General features: G+C 47.4%; 1 protein-coding gene across 2 annotated transcripts in view; it reads right to left on the bottom strand.

The window, feature by feature from the left end:
• LOC115612592 (vascular endothelial growth factor receptor kdr-like) overlaps positions 1-19,283 on the bottom strand; it is a 124,425-nt gene extending 105,142 nt beyond the window's left edge. For both annotated transcript variants that reach the window (XM_030497068.1, XM_030497069.1), the window contains exon 1: positions 18,524-19,283. In XM_030497068.1, the coding sequence (XP_030352928.1) occupies positions 18,524-18,587 (64 nt within the window). In that variant the 5' untranslated portion in view covers positions 18,588-19,283. The remainder of the gene's footprint in view (positions 1-18,523) is intronic.
• Between the last annotated feature and the right edge of the window lie 373 nt (positions 19,284-19,656).

The following is a 19,656-nucleotide window of genomic DNA, read 5'->3' as shown; positions in this document are numbered from 1 at the left end:
TTGAAATTACAAGTCCCTACAAGGGACTTGTGAATTACAAGTATTAGATCTGTTTGGCTTTCTAAAATGGGTTCTCTCTTTTCATTTTTGAGAGAGTTTTGTTTGTTTGGCTTTTGGTCATGAAAACAGAGTTTATCTTAGAATCCCAGACTGGTTTGGGTTGCAGGGACCTTAAAGCTCATCCAGTTCCAACCCCCTGCCACGGGCAGGGACACTTTCTACTAGACCATGTTGCTCCAAGCCCCTGTGTACAACCTGGCCTTGAACACTGCCAGGGATGGGGCAATCTTAATCTTAAGAGATTTGATGTGATTGTACCAGGATATCAAAAAAGCATCATGCAGTGGTCTGTGATGGGGCTCAGAAAACATGATCCAGGTCCTACAAGTGCAGTGGTACTCTCCTGATGTGTGACTGCCACGCAGCCCCATGCCCACACGGCAGAGGTGCAATCCCAGGGCCTGATTCAGATCACTTTTACTGCTGTTCACCAGCAGCTTTTCTCCTGATCTCCTCATACACGAGGCAGCCATGTGCCTGTGCAGCCTGGCACGGTGGGGAGTGAGCAGCGCTCAGCGTGGCCTCTTCACGGATTCAAACTGAGTAATTCTCTGTATGATTCATTGAGCTCAGCCACACAGTTATTCCAGAGAGTTACTTTATCTCTGCAGTGAACAAGGGAACTTTCTCTTTTCCCCGATTCTCAGGAAAATGGGGGATGTTAGGAAGGAGGCAAAGAGAAAGAAGGAAAAGTTGTCATTTTTCCTTTGAAGTTTCCAGTTCTGAACTTGGTTGGAATCTTCCATGTGTCCTGTATGGACTTGGACCCTCCTGACTCAATCTCTTAAGCCAATGAGTTGCAGCAGGGACTGAATGCAGCTACAGCTTCAATCTCTTGCCCTTCCCACGTGTGTTATTCGCTAGTGGAACAAGATCCTTCCCAGCAGATCCAAACTGGCTCTGCCACTGGAAGCGGCAGTTCAGCCTCTTGGACATTCCCACTTCGCATGAAGTTTGCAAGCTGGATTTTACAATTTTATCATGCACTTCCCTATCCTCTCATTGTAATTGAAAGGGAAAACACATCTGCGGGTCTGTTGTCACACAGTAGAAGGATTATGGAGTTGTAACTCAGATATCTAGCAATAAAACAGAAGCCAGGAAAAAGGCTCATGTAGGAATCTTCCACCTGCAAATTTCTGCAATATGCTAATTTATCTCTTCCACTGATGATTCCTTAAAGGAACATTTATTATTGGAGACCTGAATCCTGCGGATTTGGAGAATAGTAACATGCAACTCTTCTTTCCCCTTCTCAGCAAGCCCTGCTTTAATGGTGAGGTTTAGGATCTGCAGTCTTTGCTGACCCCCAGGACAGCCACAGGAAGAGGGAGGAAAGGAAATGGTTTTGTATGCAGATCCAAATATAAAGTCAGCTTGATGTTCTTTTCTCCCTCACCCAGCAAGTCACGTTCCTCCCCCTTCTGACTTCACCCATCACTGCAAAATCAGTGCACTTTGGTGAGTCCTCAATGCAAAGTCCAGCAGAAGTAATCCAAGTACAAAGTTGATGGGTTTCTATTTAAAATGGAAACAGGATAAAATCTGCAGCTTTAGTACTTCTTAAGAGAAAAGCCTGCTCACCCAATCCTGTGCAGAATTCAGCAAAGGAGAAGGGTGCTTTGCGTTACAAAAGACCTCAACTCTCTCTAATTCTTGTTCCAAAACATGGTGAGGCTCCTCCTAAAGCTCACAGGTATGGCATCCCACCCTCACCACCCTCTCCGTTCCCACCCCAGGCCAGGATGGGCAGTCAGTGTCCCACCGTGCACAATGAGAGGCTGCCTGGCTTTGGGAGCAGGCAGGAAACATCAGGAGTCACCCTCAGGTAATCCTGTTTCCCCCCCAGTTCCATCAATCTCCCGCAGATCCAGGAGGAACACGTAAGGTGCTGGCAAGCCCCGAGATTTTGGCTTCCTCTTGGGAGTTAAATCTCTTTCCCCATGACATGAGCTGCTCCTCCCAAGGCAGAGATCAGCTGTGGCACCTCTAAACCATGGGAAGCTCATGAGGGCAAAGCTTTGAGCTCATGTGCTTGGTTGGGTGAAGGTGCCCCCCTCACCCCGCTCACAGGGTTCCTTGTACCCAGCCTGGCTTCCTTCTCATAACGTGCTTTCATCTCTCCTGGTTTTAAAGAACCCAGCCATCACCCCACCCTGTCCTACAACAACTGTGGGGCTATTTACCACTTTGAAAGGAAATCCCATGTCACAACCCCTAGGAGCACAAGGAATAATGTCCGGAATTCCTTTATCTGTGACTAGGCCTGGCGCACAGGCCCTTTCCCGTTGCTTAAGTGTACACAAATCTATTCTTTTCCTTTGTCAAGGCAGTGGGCCCAGATTTTAATGATGGTTTATTAAAAAAAGAAAAACAGGCTTTGGCAAGACTCAAGAACAAACGTTCTCTGACTTTAGGCCCTTTTGTTCTTCAAGGTGAAAAGGGACTATAAAGAATAAGGAAAAATGAATCACTGGGCTTTACCCTCCATAGTAAATTTGACCTTCACTGTTTTTACAGTACCTAAAATTGGTGTCCTGGGCTCATCAGGGAAGTAGTGTGATAAATGTCCCTCCACGACTGCTCTGCATGATGATGTTGTTTAAAGTGGCTCTTTGGACATTGCAGTGTGTGTAAGCCCCAGCTCCAAGGCTTCCGTTCATGTATCCATGCCAAATTCTGCCCAACTAAAGGTCATCATCAGTTTGCAGAGCGATGGAGTTAAAGGCACTAATGGACACTATCAATTCCAAGGACAGTGCTCCCCTTGGACGAGGGGATGGAAAAGAGTGAGGAGCAGCATGTACTTAAGTGTCCCCATGTACCTGGTTCCAGAGTGCTGATGTTCCCTGCACCCAGCAGGCCTTGCAGCACTGTGATGTGTTCTGCTCACACTGTGGAGAAGATTAGGGGCTCCCGTGGCTATCGGAGACATCCTCCCATCCTGGCACATACCGAGCATCTTCCCTGGTTCCCTTCCATAGCATTGAGCCAGAAGCCTCCAGGGGTGCCCACCAGCATCCATCCGTGGCAGCTACATCAGGCACTGATTTTGCCTCCTCGCAGCCAACAGAACAATGCAGGGTGCAACCTGGACCATCAGCTCCAGGAGAGAGGGGAGGGAATCTATAGTAGGAAACGTCTGGGAGCAAGGAAGTTGCAACAGAAATATTGGCCCCAGCAGCGTGCGGGAGGCGGGGGAGGCGGGCAGGAGGAGGAATCTTTCCAGGAAAAGAACATTTGTATCAGATACTTCCAAAAATAAAATATCATCGTGTTGCAGAAACATTCTAAATATTGGCAGCACTGCTGGCCTGGCTCGCGGCTCTGGCAAACCAGGCTCCAGAAAGGGGTTATGATCCTTCACTATGGAGTCCTCTCATGCAAAAAGAGAGACACACGCCAAGGCGGGGACCACAGAGCAGCCCCAAGTGATTCATGGCACCCTCTTCTCTCTGAGTGGTGGGATTAGAAAGCTGACAGCCTTGTTGCAGTACAAATAAGTCGCCAGATGGAGTTTACTGGCTCCTTTATTTATATTCCTCCAGCATACAGGCAGTGCCAGATGTGCTGTCCCTGATTCATGTATATTGTGTTTGATGTCTCTCATCAAAATCAACCCTGGGCTAAATCCAGAAACTAAACTGTTTTTAGCAGAGATAAATATTTAGGCAAGTCTGTGATTGGCACAAACCTGTCCCTCCCTTTGCATCCTCTTAACGCTGAAATAAAGGTAGCAGCTCAGAGCGTGAGCACATCAAAGATCTCGTCTATGCAGGAGGAACATCGTGTGCTCTTGCATCTGCCATTTAGAAAGTCTCCAAAGGAGGGGAGAATTTGGCAAGAGAAGATCTTCCAGGGGCTGAAACCGGAGCATTTCCACAGCATTGTGTCTATGTGCTGGATCACAGCATCAAATCAGCACCTGCTCTTATCTGAGCACTGACAGGCTTGCTCCTGTCTCTGGGGCATGACAGACAGTTGTTGATTGGAGACACTGTCATAGACTCTGACAACAGGGGGGAATAAATTCCAGTGCTTGCCCTGCCCTTTGTCAGGTGTGGGTCTCTGTGTAATAAGCAGACTTTGGATGCCTGTTAGTTGTAAGTCTTGATTTTCCTTTGCCTTCAGTGTTCTGGTTCACAAAGTGTGCATATAACACAAAGTCAGTGATTTCATTGTGGCACAACCCACAGGCCGGTCAGCCTCTACTGCTATCCTGCTTACAACAAGTCCAGGATGCTCTGAATTCCTAAGGGAAATGCCCAGCTGTGTGAATGCAATTCATGCAAATCAAAGTGAACTAGTCCCTTCCATTTCCCTGCTCTGTCACTTTGCAGTCAGTGGCAGTGATTTAAGGCCACCTTATTCATGACTGGGCTTTTATTTCTCAGCTCTGTTGGTTTAGATTTCCAGACTGTCCAGTGCAACGAGGAGATAAGCTCGCATATTACAAATCATCCAGGCTAATGTTGACTGTAATGATCACGAATATTGTTATCCCCCATGTTAAACAGATTCATGACTTGGCTAGCTTTTTCCCAATAGGGAAACCCACTCCTATACAGACAGTTCTCATTATACAGTTGCTGCATCACTCTGTTTCAAAGAGATGAGACTGTCGTACAACAAAACAAGAAGCAGTTCTTCCTTTCTCCAGCCCAGTGTTTCTGGCTGCATGCATGTCTATTCCAAGGAATGCTGATTTTGGATGCAGGTCCTATGGGGAGTACACAACCTGACAGTGCTGATATCCCTTACAAAGGCAGGCAGGTATCACAAACGTAGCACAAAGCACCCAAAGTCCTGGGTAGGGGGGTTCAGGAATCCCTCCCTCCTTTGTATCCTGCCTGCTGTCTGCTTTTGAACAAGGTCAGGAGAGATAGATTGTTATTCCCATCAGAGTGGTGCTGTGTTGAAATGTGGAATTTTTCAGGAATTTTTCATTAATGTTGGCTCTGGCAGATAAAATATTGGCCATGCCAAAGACAACATGCTTGGGAATATGTTCCTCTCGAGCACAAAGATACCGTACCCTTAGCACCGCAGTTCACACAGCACATGGATTGCCCCAGCTGACAAATAGAATAATAGCCATGAAAACTGATAGTGCCCAGGTATTTGGATTTACCTATTTATTTTCATCTTAATTAAAATGCCAGGAAAGCATATTCCAGTGAAAACTCATTTATGTTGATCTCTTTTAAGTGAAAGAAACCACTCGGTAAGAGATGAAGCAATTATAATTCTGGCTTAGCTCTGATGTCAGGATCAGCTTTCCAACTCTTCCATCATTTGATCCTTTTTAGATGGCTTAACTACACCTGAAAAGAGGCAGATTATCAGTCATGTGTATCCAAAGGAGTGGCGGAATGAGTGCTACATGTTCAGGAGCCTTTCCAGGCTGGCTTCACAACGTACTTTGCTACAGGGTAAGTGAGGAATTCATGCTGATGGTCAATAAACCCATCTGGTCCCTGGTCTTTCAGCACTGGGAGGTGTCTGACAGTCATTCTGTGGGGCAGACTTCTCCCTCAGCAGCTAGGCATGGCCAGCACACCTTGATCCTAATCCTTGAGAGCTTCTCGCTCCTAATCCTAACCCCTACCCTGACTGTATACCTAACCCTGCACAGTGCCCAGGTCCAACCCTGACCCCCCCCGACTCCTTTTGTCCTGTTGGCCTCTGTCCTGCCAAGATGCCCCAGCAGAGATGTCTTTGTGCCTGCTGGAGGCAGAAATGTCTACTTAAATACTTAAAGATCTGTCTGGTCAGCTGCTTGGGAAAACCAGAATGCTTTCCAAAGAGGAACAATGTCTCTTTTTGTCCTTTGACAAATACTAAAATAAGTATTAGAGGTTTGTTGTCTAGGTATGAGAAGACAAGATGTGTAAAATGGGTTATCTTGTTTGTATGTGTATGTCCTGCTCATCTTCTGTTTTCTGCATGGCTGTGCCCACCCTCCAAGGGCTTTTAGGGGCGAAGATCCAATGTATTGTGCCCCAAAATGAGAAAATCTTCTGTGGAAACTGATACTTAAACCTTAACTGTAGGTTTGTCATAGCAAAACGTCCACGGCTGAGAAAGGACAGTACCAAAATAGCAATAACAATAATAATAGTAATAATCATAACAGTCTGCATTTCTAAGATTAGTTGCAAGATGGCTTACAAAGGGATTTAACCTTGCAGCATGTTTGTCAGCTTGGTAAGTAATTGCTGTTATATACTGCTGCTGGAAAGTGAAGACAGATAAGATAAGTATCTTACCTAAGGTCATACAGGAAGCCTGCAACACGGCAGGAATTAGAGCTCAAGTAAATTGGCTCCAAGTTCTGTGCTGAGCTGCAGGATCATCCAGGGAAAGGCTCTTTGGTTCTACAGGAGCTGGAGGGAGCTGGCAGTAGTGAGTGTGTGGTGTGGATGGCGATGTCCTCTCCTCTGAGGGTGGCCGGTGGGGCAGGCACAAGGGGCAAGGAGGCAATAGAGTGCAGCAGTGTATTTTGAAGTCTTGCTGCTCAGCTGCAGCTCTTTCCTCCTCCCCAGAAGTGAGCTCCTAGTGAAGGGGGTTTCTCCTTTTGCTTCTCACCTTTGCTAAATGCAGTATTCCCTTGTGCAGTCTGATATCTATAATCACCTTATCTCTACTGGGGTGAAAGCAGTAAGAAAGCAAACAGGCTATAATGGTGTGAGGGCTGCCTTCAGCCAAGGAGGAAGGGAAACTCCTCCTGAACCTCAGCACAAACACTCAGTCGCACTCCAGGCTCCTTAACCAGCTCTCCAAGAAGTACCTCCGACATAGATGTGCACAGGGGGGATGAGAGCAAACTCTCAATCTGGAATCCTTTAGCTGTAACAGGCGCTCAGCAGGGGAATCCATTAGACAGGAGCTGAAAATTAGCTTTGCAAATTTCTCTGTGCCAGGAGACAGAGTCAGAATGAAAACCAAGGGGCTTTTTGGAATATAGCTGCAGTTGGAGTGATGCTGCATCCACTTGCACCTATGCATGTGTGTGTATGCGTGCTGCTTTATTCCTCAAGGGGAAGTAGCAGCCTACTGCATATGTGTGGGCTTAGAGGCTGAGGGATCTACTGCATTAAAAGAAATGAAAGCAAACCTGCAGCCTTGCAAGCCCTGAGCCTCACTGCTGGTGGTACCCAGCCGTGTGAGCAGGCACGGCGAGCCAGCCAGAGCAGTCTGCAGGACAGGACACACCTTTTGGATGGGACATGCAGCATGTCAGGAGCAGGCGTCACTGTGCAGACTGTGCAGGGCTGTTTACAGAAGGCTGGGTAACAATGACTGATCTAGTCTTTCATCTTCTTCATCTGCTTGGCTCTGTTCCCATGCAAAGTAAGTGAGAGTGTGACATGTCAGGGCAAAAAAGCAACAGCCAAACCCAAATTCTACAAGAGTCTGGAGAGAGGAGAGGTTCATTTCTGATAGTTGAGGCCATGTCTGACACGGTATCCCAGTCCCGATCCTTGCAACCTTAAATGCCTCCATATAACTTCAGATGGCTTTTTCTCTGGTGGTGGAAGCGAAGGATGAAGCAAATCTGCTGCAGTTCCTGAGCTCCTGCTTCTCATCAAAACATGTATTGCCCCATCCCTCCAGGGAGGAAGGAAGTGGTAATCTCCCGATTTACAGAGGAAGAGCAGAGGCACAAAAGCAGAAAACATACCTGCACTGCAGAGAGGAATGCAACACCAAAGTGCCCGAAGCCTGGCGGCCTGGGTGGGTACCTACAAACTGAAGAGTGCAGGTCATGCAGCAGCTGAGCTGTGGTCCTGAGCAAAGTGTCCCCGCTAATCAGTGCAGTGAACACAGCTGTAATTGCATCAGCCATTCCCTGTCCAGAGATTTGGGGTGTTCCTGTATCATACCCTGCTGCAGCCCTTGTTCTGGAGTTAGTGATGCCAAAGCCATTGAGATGTGCCCCAGGCCATCTCCCTAAGGAGAGTTTGTCAAAGGAAAAGGGACTGAAGTTGAGTTACTTAAACTTCATGGCTGATGTCCAACCACCCTGATGTCCTTGCTGCTTTGGAGCACAGCATCTGGCCAGCAGCTGCCCCAGTGTCCCCCACCCAGCTGAGAGGACACCCCACAGACCTGGCCTGGGCTCCTTGGGTTCTGGCCCTACCACTAACTCCAAACACATCCCTCAGTGCACCACCACCTCTGCTGAAGCACCTTCACTTCAGGCTGCTTGACATGCAGCATGTCTAATGAGAGAGCAGTTCAAGGCAGAGGAAGACATCAAACCGAATGATGCCTGAATTCATGTTCCTAAGAATGGAAAGGAAATGCAGCCCAAATGAACTATACAACCACAGAAAGTTAATGTATGCTCATTTGTATATCAGGCCATTGTCCAGGGGAACTCTCAGTTTCCTCTTGGGATCTATAATGAATAGACCTATAAGAGAATGTTATGGTGGCAGAGATTTCTCTTTTCCTACTATTTAACTTAGAACAATATAGAATCAAAACAAACACACAGCCTTTCAAAGGCTGGCAGTACAATACACTAAAGGCATCGCTTCGACCATTAAATGAAGGAGCACAAGAGAGAGACCTTTGCCCTACGTGTGCTGGGAATTCCTCTCGATTCCTTTATCATACACACTGCAACATCAGGGTAGGGGATCCCACCATGCCCAAGTGTCACTGCTTCGCTTTCACTACCAGCAGATGTCAAGCCCACAACCAAGATAAGCAGAAATGTCTTTCCTGATAAGCGGGAAAGTTGACTACAGGAATAAGGCTGTTCTGGGCTCTCCTAATGATGCTCTTTAACCCCTTTTATTGTCTCATCTGGTTAGCCTAGCTCCAAATTTAAGGAGACTGTGTGTGGTGATATATTCGTCAGTCTAGGAATTAAAGAACCAGCAGCCCAAAACAATGGCTGTGCACAGCATTAACTACCTGATTCATCAAGGTGAAGTGTTTATCCTGAGCCTTTATGGTGGTGGCTTTAATGATCAATATTAACTACCACTGCTGCTCCAAGGATGCAAAGAAAATACAGAGAAAGAGTTTAACTCCTAAATCAGAGATGTCCAGAACCTGTAATAGCAATCCCAGAGATGCAGAATAAAGCTTTCAGTGTTTCCTTCATGCAGATTGTCCAGCACTGGACTCTGATTCAAGATTACATCTGGCCTTTTGTTCAGGAAAAGGCCGTTGTCAAGGTGATTTGCACCTTATCACAAGGTGATTTGCACCTTATCACTTACAAGGTGTGGTCACACTAGGTGTGACCAGGAAAGAAGCAGCCTCTGGAGGAGAAGGGGTAGTGACAGCCCGGTTGGTATTTGAATACACATCCTTCTATCCCCTCTCTGCATGTCTTTAGTGGCTGTTTTAATGCAGCAAACTAGCCCCTAAAGGGCATCCCGCAGTTCTGCAGAGGCGATGGGAGCTACCCAGGGCCCTTCAGACCCTGGACCAGCCAGCTGTGTTTGCAAATGGGTCTGATTTATACTGGTAAGAGATTTATGCTTTCAGCTTTGTGTCTCATACTTCTGGCCAAACTGATTCTACCCGGTCAGAAAAGCAGAATGTCACAATTGCACTGCTCAGTGCCAGACCACACATCCGTGTAGTATTTAACAATCTAGATTAATGTTTCAAACTAGAGTGATATTGTACAGTGGAAGAGCTTGAATGCAGCTCTGCAAACTCCACTCCATGGAAATCAAAACTAGCTCCATTTTAGCTTTTCCACTCATCCCACTCTGAGCACAGACTTTTCAGCTTTCCTGCCCTGATTTTCTCCCAAGTGCAGGACACAGGAGACTTATAACCAGACAAAACCATCTCCTTTCCTCTCCTTTAGTCCTTCTGCCAGAAACTCTCCAGAAAGCTGAAGATACTGTCATGAAGAATGCTAAACCAAATTGTGCACATATTGTTGGGCAGGGAAAAGGAGAGCCTTTCTCCTGGGAGCATTATTCTGTGCTCATAGACTTGCAGGACGTCGTGGTGCCTGTTTGTGGATGCCTGCCCCAGATGACATTGTACCAGCTCTGACATGTGGTAGAGTGCATTGGGAAAGGAGGTTAGTCATTTATTTTTAATAATAATAGAAGAACCACAGTTATGTACAAATTAAATAGAGATCAACTTCAGCCACCAGAAGAAGGCACACTACTTCATGATTTATTAAAATTAATAATAGCATTTCGCCATGTAGGTTTGAACTTGACATTTCAAATGCAAAGCAGACAACAATAAAAAAGGCAAAGTACAGGGGTAATTTGTACCAAATCTTTTATCCTTGATATAAAGATCACAGTCCAATTAATATCGTGTGAAACCCCAACTTTCTCTTAGGGGTCTTTGTAGCTTTTCTTCCCAGTCTAACAGTATGCTTCTGATATAAGCCAGGGCATATAAACAACCAACTCTACTGGTCCTTCTGGTTGGGAAGTCTATAGATCAGAACAATCCCCTGGCTCCATAATGCTAAGAAGAAGAAATCAGCCCTGTGTATATCCTCCTTCAAATTTAATGACAATGTTTCATGCAGGATATAACACTGTGTGGAGCAAGCTGGGGGGAACCTTTGACATCTGCTGCTCAGCAGCCTGATGCCTTCCTGAATTCACCTTGTGCTGAATCGTGCCATACTGCGTCTTTTGTTTGACCTGCACTTCTCTTTCATTACGGCAGAGTAATATTGCCCAGACTGACCCAGAGGATGAAGCAACTTGGTGGGAAGGCCATGAGAAAACAGTCCAAATGGGAGCACAGCCTAGAAACCCCACAGTAGCTCCAAACCTGTAAATACATCACACTGAAGACTTGGCTTATCTCCTTCCTGGGCAAAGTCAGAACCTGATGTATCAGTGGATTAAGTAATAAAACTGTTAACGGGATCATTAGCAGCTTCACTGTAACAACTGGATCTTACTTTCCCAGAGCCCGTGGTATCATTGTACTTGGAGAAATCATCACTGAGTGGGACAATGAGCTGTGAGAAACACCCAACTCTGGCAAAGTGAGATGGGCCAACTGCACTGAGATACAGCCAGGGAGGCTCTGCCCCAGGGAACCCCTCCCCATCCCATGCTCCGCTCATGCTGACATAGGGTTCCAGGGATTAATCACTCTCTCTAGTAATTCCTATTGGACCAAGCCCTGTTCTCTTGCCTACACTGGCTTTCCTTCAGCACAGGAGCGTAAGCAGGTTACTTTGTGTTCTCACAGTGAGTTTTCACTTCTAAAACAGATCAGGATTTTCCAGCAAGATCAGGAAAATCTCTGCCTTTCTAAAGCATGCAGCGGGAGATCAGCTCTCAGGTAGTGCTTTTCTCATTCAGCTTCTACCACAAAATGTGTCAACAACCGTAATAAACTAAATGTTCTGTCACGCAAAGGGAAACTCAAAGACAGGCTGTTGTCTTCAGCCAAGCGACAGCTTTAAACCTGTGTAACTGAGAGGAAAGCTTGTCCCAAGTGCAGGAGCATGAAATGAAAGTAATCCAGACATCATCCATTCATAGAGAAAAGAATGAGGCTGGCCAAAAGGTTACCTGATGCTGCTTCACACCATGTCAGTGCTTAAACTGTGTTTAAAAGGTTCTCAGGGTGACATCATTGTTTACAATTAAAGGATGATTCCAGTGAATGTAACACAAAACCCTTTAAACTAGCCAAATTTGCTGCTCAGCTCCATCCTGCTGTGTCATGCAGCCAGAGCTGATGCCACTTCCTTGCCTCATGTACATCCAGAAGGAGATCTGGGAAAAGCATTTCTTCCCACACCTGGGCTCTGCATTATTATTTCTTCTGATATTCCTCATGGATTAAGGAACAAAGTAGTACCTGTGCTTTTAAGGAGTGGATACGCATGAAGTCCTGTCCCTCATTAGGTTTTATGGTATTAATTCAGAGTGGAGGGCAGTGAATGGAGGGGAGGTAGGGATGTACCCAGTGCCCCAGTGCAGGACAACACGGCACCTGGGGGATTTATTTGTCTGCAAGGAAAGACAGAGACCTTGAGGTTTGCAACTGATAATCCACAGTGCTTTACTTCCCTCCTTTCAAACACAGTCTTCCTGTTAGGGGCTCTGGGCAATCTCTTTCAACAGCCATTTCCTGTATGGAGGCGTATTGTAATTAGGATTGCCCACATGAAGGGCTTCCAAATGCTCCTGTGTGGGCATGTGGATGGCTCCTCCGGGAGCCAGCTCCAGGCAGCTGGAAGAGCAAGTGGAGCAGCAGAGGGGAAAAACACCTTTTGTAACTCCTGTGTGGAGGACGCACTGTAGTAGGCATCTGCACATTGAAGGTCTGAAACACCGACCCCTGCGCAACCCAACCCAAAAGCTTGGGAAGTCCAGGCTCAGTATCAGCTTTCAGAGATGATCCGTATGGCTACAAAGGACCAAAGTGAGCCCTTCCCAGTAGCTGTGAGGGAATCGAGGATGGGAACTGGGATTCTGGGAGGCCCCCCACTCACATCACCCACTGCAGGCTTCTGGGGATGGGAGGAAATTGCTTTAACTCCTAAATCATTGTATTCAGCACTGATTTCAGTTAATGAGATTCGAGTTAACCGCAAACAGGATGAATGCTTTACAGAATGTGTATTTGTGTGGCATGTCCCCGTGAGCAGTCCTGTTTTACTCACAGCTATAGAGGAGCAGGCAAAGTAGCCCCATGGTGGTTGGTGCTTTCCTGCAAGCTGACCCCAGTGTATCTGTAGGAAGAATCCAAGGTGTGCAGTCTCTGAGCTGTGGGCTCTAAGGAAGCGAACATTTTGGCCGAGGTGGTTTAGATTCGTGGTGATGTTGTAAAAAATGGAACAGGTAATGAGGAGGTCAAGCTTCCTTGACCCTCAAATCAAGAACAATCCCAGCAGGGCTGAAAACTCCCCTCTCTACTTCCTTGGCAATCGTGTTCCCACAGTTCAGAAAAACACAGGAAGATCTAAGGAAACCTACGTGGAAATGCAGAAGACAAAGGCAAGTGATCTGAAAATAGAAGGCTGGTCCATATATTTCCTTTACATTCTGAGCCTGAGTGTAGTTTTGGCTGAATGCTGAAATCTTGGGGACCATATGCTTTTGCCATTCCCTGCAAGGCACAAAGGAAGACTAGCTTGTTCGGCCTTTCATCATTCAGAGGGTTAGATGAGGTTCTTTCCTTGCTCAGTAATGTCACTCCTCAGTGCTAAAAGCTTCACTTTTAGAGCCACAACAGAAGTCCTGACCAATGGTCACACACACTCTTTGGCAATCCCACTTTGGCTTGCCAAATCAGGCACAATTTTAAAGGCAAAATTCATTTTGGTACAGGGAAGAGAGACTGAGCAGACCCCTCTTGTGCAAGGGCTGAGAAATTCCTCTTGGCTTTTTCTAATGTAAAAATTCAAGGAATCCTGAGCCCTGAGGGGAGTTTAGGAGACATCCAGGAAAGGGGAGGAGAACAGGAGAGGGATGTGGGATGTAGTGGGGACAAAAAGTATGTGCTGTAAAGACAGAGTAATCCAAGGACTTGGAGATGAGGGTATTGGACTGCCTCCTCAAGCAGTCCGCAGACTTACTCGCTATCCATCAGAGTGCATAGTTGTATTACACTGTTAGTAACAGCCTAATACAGAATTAACAACATTTGCCCAGGGCAGTTACTCAGCTCCCTTAGATTGTGAATTCACTGCTTACCTTTCCAGAGCCTTCGAAAGCAGGGAACTGAGACAGTCCCTGGGGTACATGGGGTGCAATGCCAGCCATGGCTGCGCTGCTGCAAGCCCTGTCTTGGCTATGGCAAAGAAACACACCCTCACACCAGATTCACCTCTTGCTCATCACAGCCCATGAGATCAGACTCCCTACCTTCTCTGAGCCTTCCTCCTTCCCCATTTGAGGAAGCAGCTCATGGACAAGGCTCTAAGGTCACACCTCTCATACAGAAAACCTTGCTTCACATGACTTGTTCTAATCTTGCCTTGCTGCTGATGATTGCGAGCTCTCTGCAGCTGAAGTTGTGCTCCCTGGGGCAGACTTCAAGCATGCGCTTATATTAAATGCCATTTCCAGATAATAACCTTGGCTGGGGGATTTTGGCAGCTTCTACTATTTTCCCTGTGGCCTTAAAAAGAAAAATGAAAGAAGTGTCTAACTTGGTGAGGAGATCAGCTCTCTATTACACACATTTCATGCCAGCTTATTTAGGTAGCCAACTTTTTGGTCATCGTGACTGCGTACATTTAGGTGCTCTGCCTGAAGGTGAGGACTGGAGGCACGGGAATGTCTTGGTTAGCACTCAAGCCTTCATATCCTGTCAGTCATCTGAGCTGGTGTCTGAAGGAAAACACTAGGGACACATCTATTTTGTTCCTAGCTGTTGGTTAGACACTCCAAACATCTTTTAATTACTTCCAGTCGTAATTCCCATTCCAGTGGCATCAGGCCGGTTTGGAGAAGAAAGGGAAAGTGGAGCAAGGCTGAGCAGACGAAATATCAAACGAAGCAGGCAGGGCTGAGCTTCAGTGTCCTTCTCATGCTCACTCTGAAAGTCAAACGCTGCCTCCTGGAAATCTCCTGTGTAGTGTTAGAAAATGCAGCTTGCTGTTGCTGTTTTGCAGTGTAAACTGAAAGCAGCTTCTCTGTTCATCCCCTCCTGTGCTGCTGGTCAAGTGACCCTTCCTGCATACGCTTTGCACATGTCTTTGGAAGCAAAAGGCGTGTTTCATCTCTGAACATATATGGCATAGAGCATCTTCACTCTCCTTCAAACCACACTGGCATTTGGGAACACAAACTTGGGAAGAACACAAACCACCTATCACTGACTGCACCTAAGAAATCTCTGGTTGTGGCTGGAAACTTTTTGCCCTTGTGTGTAAACCTACCAGCAACAAAAGCGTTATATATTCAGCCCAACTTGATATATTACTTCAAACTGGAGTAGATTGAGCTATTGCTTTGTACAAATAATTCATCATAAAGTGAACAGTTCAAAGAATGTACAAAAGGACAGAGATAACTCAAATGCAGCCCGTTGCTCTCACTGAGATACGTATTAGCAGACCTATGGGGAAATGTGCGCAGACAAATATTGTTTAAAGAAAATACTCCAAGTTGTTACAACAGCAACCTTCCCCAAACAGCCTGCTTTGTATTCTCAGTATTCTTTGGGGCTCAGTGCTGTTTTTCAGAAGTCAGGGAGTATTCAGAAATACTTGACATTTTTTTCCTTGCCTTAAATGGATGAATTAGTGCAAAGAGATTTCCATTCGGTTTCCAATGTGGCAGCTTCAGGCAGGAGGCTCATATATCACAACCTGAAAAAAAGGCTTCTCTGCTTTTTATAACATTTTCCCACAGTAAAGCAAATGTTTAGGAATAACACCGATTAGGAGGCACATTTCTGGTTTACTAGAACCGATGGACGGCCAGGGTTGTCAGCTGGCCAGTCCTCAGCCTCCCAGCACTGGCTGGAGCCTCCGGCCCCGTGGCAGCGCAGTGAGCATCCCAGCCAGCAAACCAGGAAAGCCGGAGCTCCTGAAGCGTTTGACTTGGTTACTGATACATGGTATAAGTGAAATGTGTATGTCAGCAAGTTAAACTGCCCATCCTGCTCTATTTGTAGAAGAGGTTGTGAACTGAAACAAGAAAAAGTCAATTTAAATCATACTTTAATTTCAAAGGGATTGGGCAGGAATTTCTATTCTTTAATCTTGTTAGTTTTACAGTATTAAATCACTGAAATTACCGAGTTTATTCCAACACCCGAAAAGTTATTTGGATTGCTCAAATAGCAGTAGCTTCTTAATTATAAGGAGTTTTTAATAATAACATCAGGGGGTAAAAGATACTAAATTTTTCATGCAAGATACAAGGTGTAAAAAAGTCTTTGCAGATTGTTGTTTAAACCAAACTTTTTAACTGCTTTTTAACCATCTCACTCCATATCTAAACCATGCGCCAGCTGCACAGTAATTACTACCTCATAAGTTTTGAGCAGAAAGATCCTAACTATTACTCTAAGGAGTTGAACATAAGCTGTGTCATAAGCAAAAAGAAAGTGGAAATGTAATGATAGTTGTGGAACTGTCTTTGGAAATTCAAAGATGCCTAAAATATTCTGAAGCTGTGTTTTATAATAAGGCAGGAAATTACTGGGATGATGTTTGCAGGTCTCTTCCCCCTGCTAAACACCTACAAGGATTGAAAGCACCAAGTCATGAGTTCTCTAAAGGAGACCTTACTTTGATATAGATGAATTTGAAGGCTCTGCTTAACTTCTGTCCTCTGGCATCCCTGGCACACCTAGGCAGCCTTGGCCAGCCGCTGAGCAGCATGCAGAACATAGGGACACAGAGGTTGCAATCAGCTGCTGCTACAGGAGGAGAGGAGACACAGACTCCTGTGCTAAGGTTTGGTTTGAGCTGAGAGGGTTTTGGGGACCTGCGAGGTCCTGAGTGGGGAGGGATCCCCTGCAGGTCACTGCCCTCCCACTGCACCTCAGGTACCGAGTGTCCTTCACACTTGTAAAACCTTCGATAGTAAAACCTTCCTCTGCAATGCAGAGGAAATTGTTTGGCTTTGAATCAGTCAGGCTCTTCAGCACAACTCTGCCTAGTTTTGACCACAAAGATCTTGGACCAGGATTAACCTACAGCCTGCAGAATAGATCTGTGCCTTGGGAGGTCAAACAGAGTATAGTTGAATTCATTGCTGGAGATGAGCGTTGAGGGAAAGGTGGCCGAGGAGTTAATACCTCAATAATATCAGAGCTATCCAGAATCCTCTGACTTCCTGGCTCTGTTTCATTTTGGCTTCCAGCCTAATTAGGGCACACAGAGACTGTGCTAACATATTATCTTTTCCTAATGATGGACAAAGGTCTGACATCCATAATACTGCTTCAAAATCCATCATCAGCCTTTGCCTACAGGGACAGCTAGCGATGTGCCTGCCTTCCTCTCCTTGTCACAGGATGCAGACATTGCCTTCTCTGTGCCTGGCACTGATAGGAAAATTAATCTGGATCAAAATCCACAGCTATTAGGACCAGAATTATTAGGAAAGTAATGTGGTAAGTGAGGATCCAACTCAGCCCTGAAATATGGGCAGCATCTCCAGCCAGGCTTTTCACCGAGCTCCTCTAACAACGCTATGCTCTGCTTCATCCCAGAGCCTCAGGAACACTTGTGGCAAAACACGTTTCCTCCCCTCTCTCAACTACTTGTCATTATCTCTCTGTGATCCATGAAAGTGACCATGCAGTGATTTACACCTTTGTGAAATTTACATCGGGTTTCCGGTAATATGCTTTCTGTGGAAAGCTTTTCCAGGCTCCTCCGATGTTGAACCTAAGGCAGCGTGCAGCTGGCTGCTCGTGCACGTGGCAGCAGATGGAGCGTGCCATGGGAATTCTCCCAGGGCTGCACGGGCTTCCCACACTGCCCCAGGTGCAGCTCAAGGTGTGGATACCGGTGTCCGCACAGTGTGGTGTGGGACTCTGTGGTACGTCTCCTCTGGGTTAGCTCAGGCACTGCTACCAGTGTTTCTGTGCTGGAGCAGCAACCTTCCACCCACGTGGTTTATTAGTTCAGTTTTTAAGCTGGATAAGCCCTTTGGAGCACAACCTCATTCTTAGCTCTGTAGGTAACCATAGGGAAGGTACTGTAGGGGATATATGGAATTCAGTGGGGCTAGTGCTTGCAAATCAGTTCCTTTCTGCAGAAGCAATATGTTAAATCCCTGAACGAATGCAAGAAAATCAAAACCAGCGATGTTTCACAGTGTTTCCAGAAGCTATCCTCTTGATATTAAGCTACAAAAAGATTATAATATGCTAAAGAAGCCAAAGTCTGGTGCTGTGAAATACATTCACTATATATATATATAAAAGAAATAACCATTACTGTCGTAAGGAATTCCCCAGTAAATAACAGACCATCTCCCTTACACCATGTGCAGTGCCCTAAATGAATAGCATGGTAATCCAGCGAAATCCATACGCCTAATGAGATAATCAAAACTCATACGGCAGATGGAAAAGCTCTTCTAAATCTCATTAACCTGCCTCTTGGCTTTTTCAGATATAAAACCCAGGAGTAACTCCGGGGGGGGACACAGCGCACTTGGAGCAGGGTGAAGGAGCACTGGAGAACCGGGAACCTGACCCGGCGCCTGGGCCGAGGAGGGGACAGAGCTGCATATAAGGGGTGAGTTAAGCACTGAGCTATCAAAGGTGGGCGCTTCCCGCGAGGGCTGCACCCGCACAGCGCCGGTCCCCGCACGGCTCCACCACCCCATCGCTCCCGTTCCCGTCCCCCCGCCTCCATCAGCGCTCCCGCCGGGCGCGGCCCCGCGCGTACCCGCCGCTCCTGAGCGCCCCCTGGCGTCCGCCGCGCCCCGCTCGCCCTGAGGTACGGAGCGGGGCGGGCAGCGCCCCGTCACCCCCGGGGTGACTGCGAAATCACGGTGCGAACGGGTCTTACCGTGCACCAGGAGCAGCCCCTGAAGGGCGCAGACGGCCAGGGCGGCGCTCGGGCCGGGCAGCATCGCCGGTGGCTGCGGTATTCCCTGGCGAGGCGCGGGAGGAGAGGTCCGCAACCCGGGACGAGTTTTCTTGCCAGCAACAAGTTAGTGGAGGGCTGCGGGCTGGAGCGGGGAGGGAGGGGAAGGACGAGGCGTGCAGGAGTTCCCACTTGTTGATTCCAGTTAAATTGTTCTTTCCATTCACTGTTTCATCCTTGGGCTGCGGATTTTGTTTCCTTTCTTCCCGAGGTGCAGGTTTTACCCTTTCTTTTCCCCTCTCATAATAACTTTATTCCTCGTTTCCCCTTGTTTCTCTCTTTCCCGGGGTGCCGGGGGCAGTGTGACCCAGCCTGAGTAACCCGAGGGGTTAAAAAGCAGAGCAAAAGCACCACCAAAGTTTGGCACAAACTTTCCTCCTGCAGTCAGCAAGCCGGGGCTCCGAGCAGTCCTTTGCCTGGAGTTTGGGAGAAGGTGGCCGAAGCGCAGAGCCTTCCCTTCGCTGTGTGCCTCCAGCGAGGTGCAGGTGCCGCAGGGATCACAGCGAGAACAGAGCTCTCCACTTCAGGACGAGAGGGAGCCCCAGGTCCCCCCTCCTGGCTACCTGCCGGGGGCCACCCCACAGCGCCCGGGGCCGGCAGCCGGCAGCCAGCGGGGCTTGGGCATGGCCAGAGCCCTCCTAAGGTGTTCTCCTCTGCCTCCCCCCACCCCGCTGGGCTCGGTTTGCTTTCGCTGGGAAGTTTGATGCGATTCCGAGATACTTTATAGGGACAGGAAAGGAAAAAAAAAAGGAGGAAGGAGAGACGTCACGAGCCGAGGCAAGGGGACTTCGCTCGCCCTCCCTCCCTCTCTGTCATTTCACAGAGCTCCTGGATTTCCTGTTGCTGCTGCCTGGGATGGGGCAAAGAAATGAGCCGAGTTGTTCCCCGCTGACTCCCTGCATCGCCTGTCCCTGCACAGCCGGAGCTGCGTGAGCATCAGGTGGCAACACCTGCCCCTAGTCCTGTCCCTGCTTGTCCCAAAGGTGGCCAGGGTGGTGGCATCTCTCCAGAGAAAGGGGAGTGCAGAGGGACACCATCTGAGAATCAGGCTCTCC

The sequence above is a fragment of the Strigops habroptila genome, chromosome 9, assembly GCF_004027225.2.
Source record: "Strigops habroptila isolate Jane chromosome 9, bStrHab1.2.pri, whole genome shotgun sequence".
Classification (NCBI taxonomy): Eukaryota; Metazoa; Chordata; class Aves; order Psittaciformes; family Psittacidae; genus Strigops; species Strigops habroptila.
The sequence above is the reverse complement of the archived record's forward strand: the minus strand, read 5'-3'. Positions and strand labels throughout refer to the sequence as shown.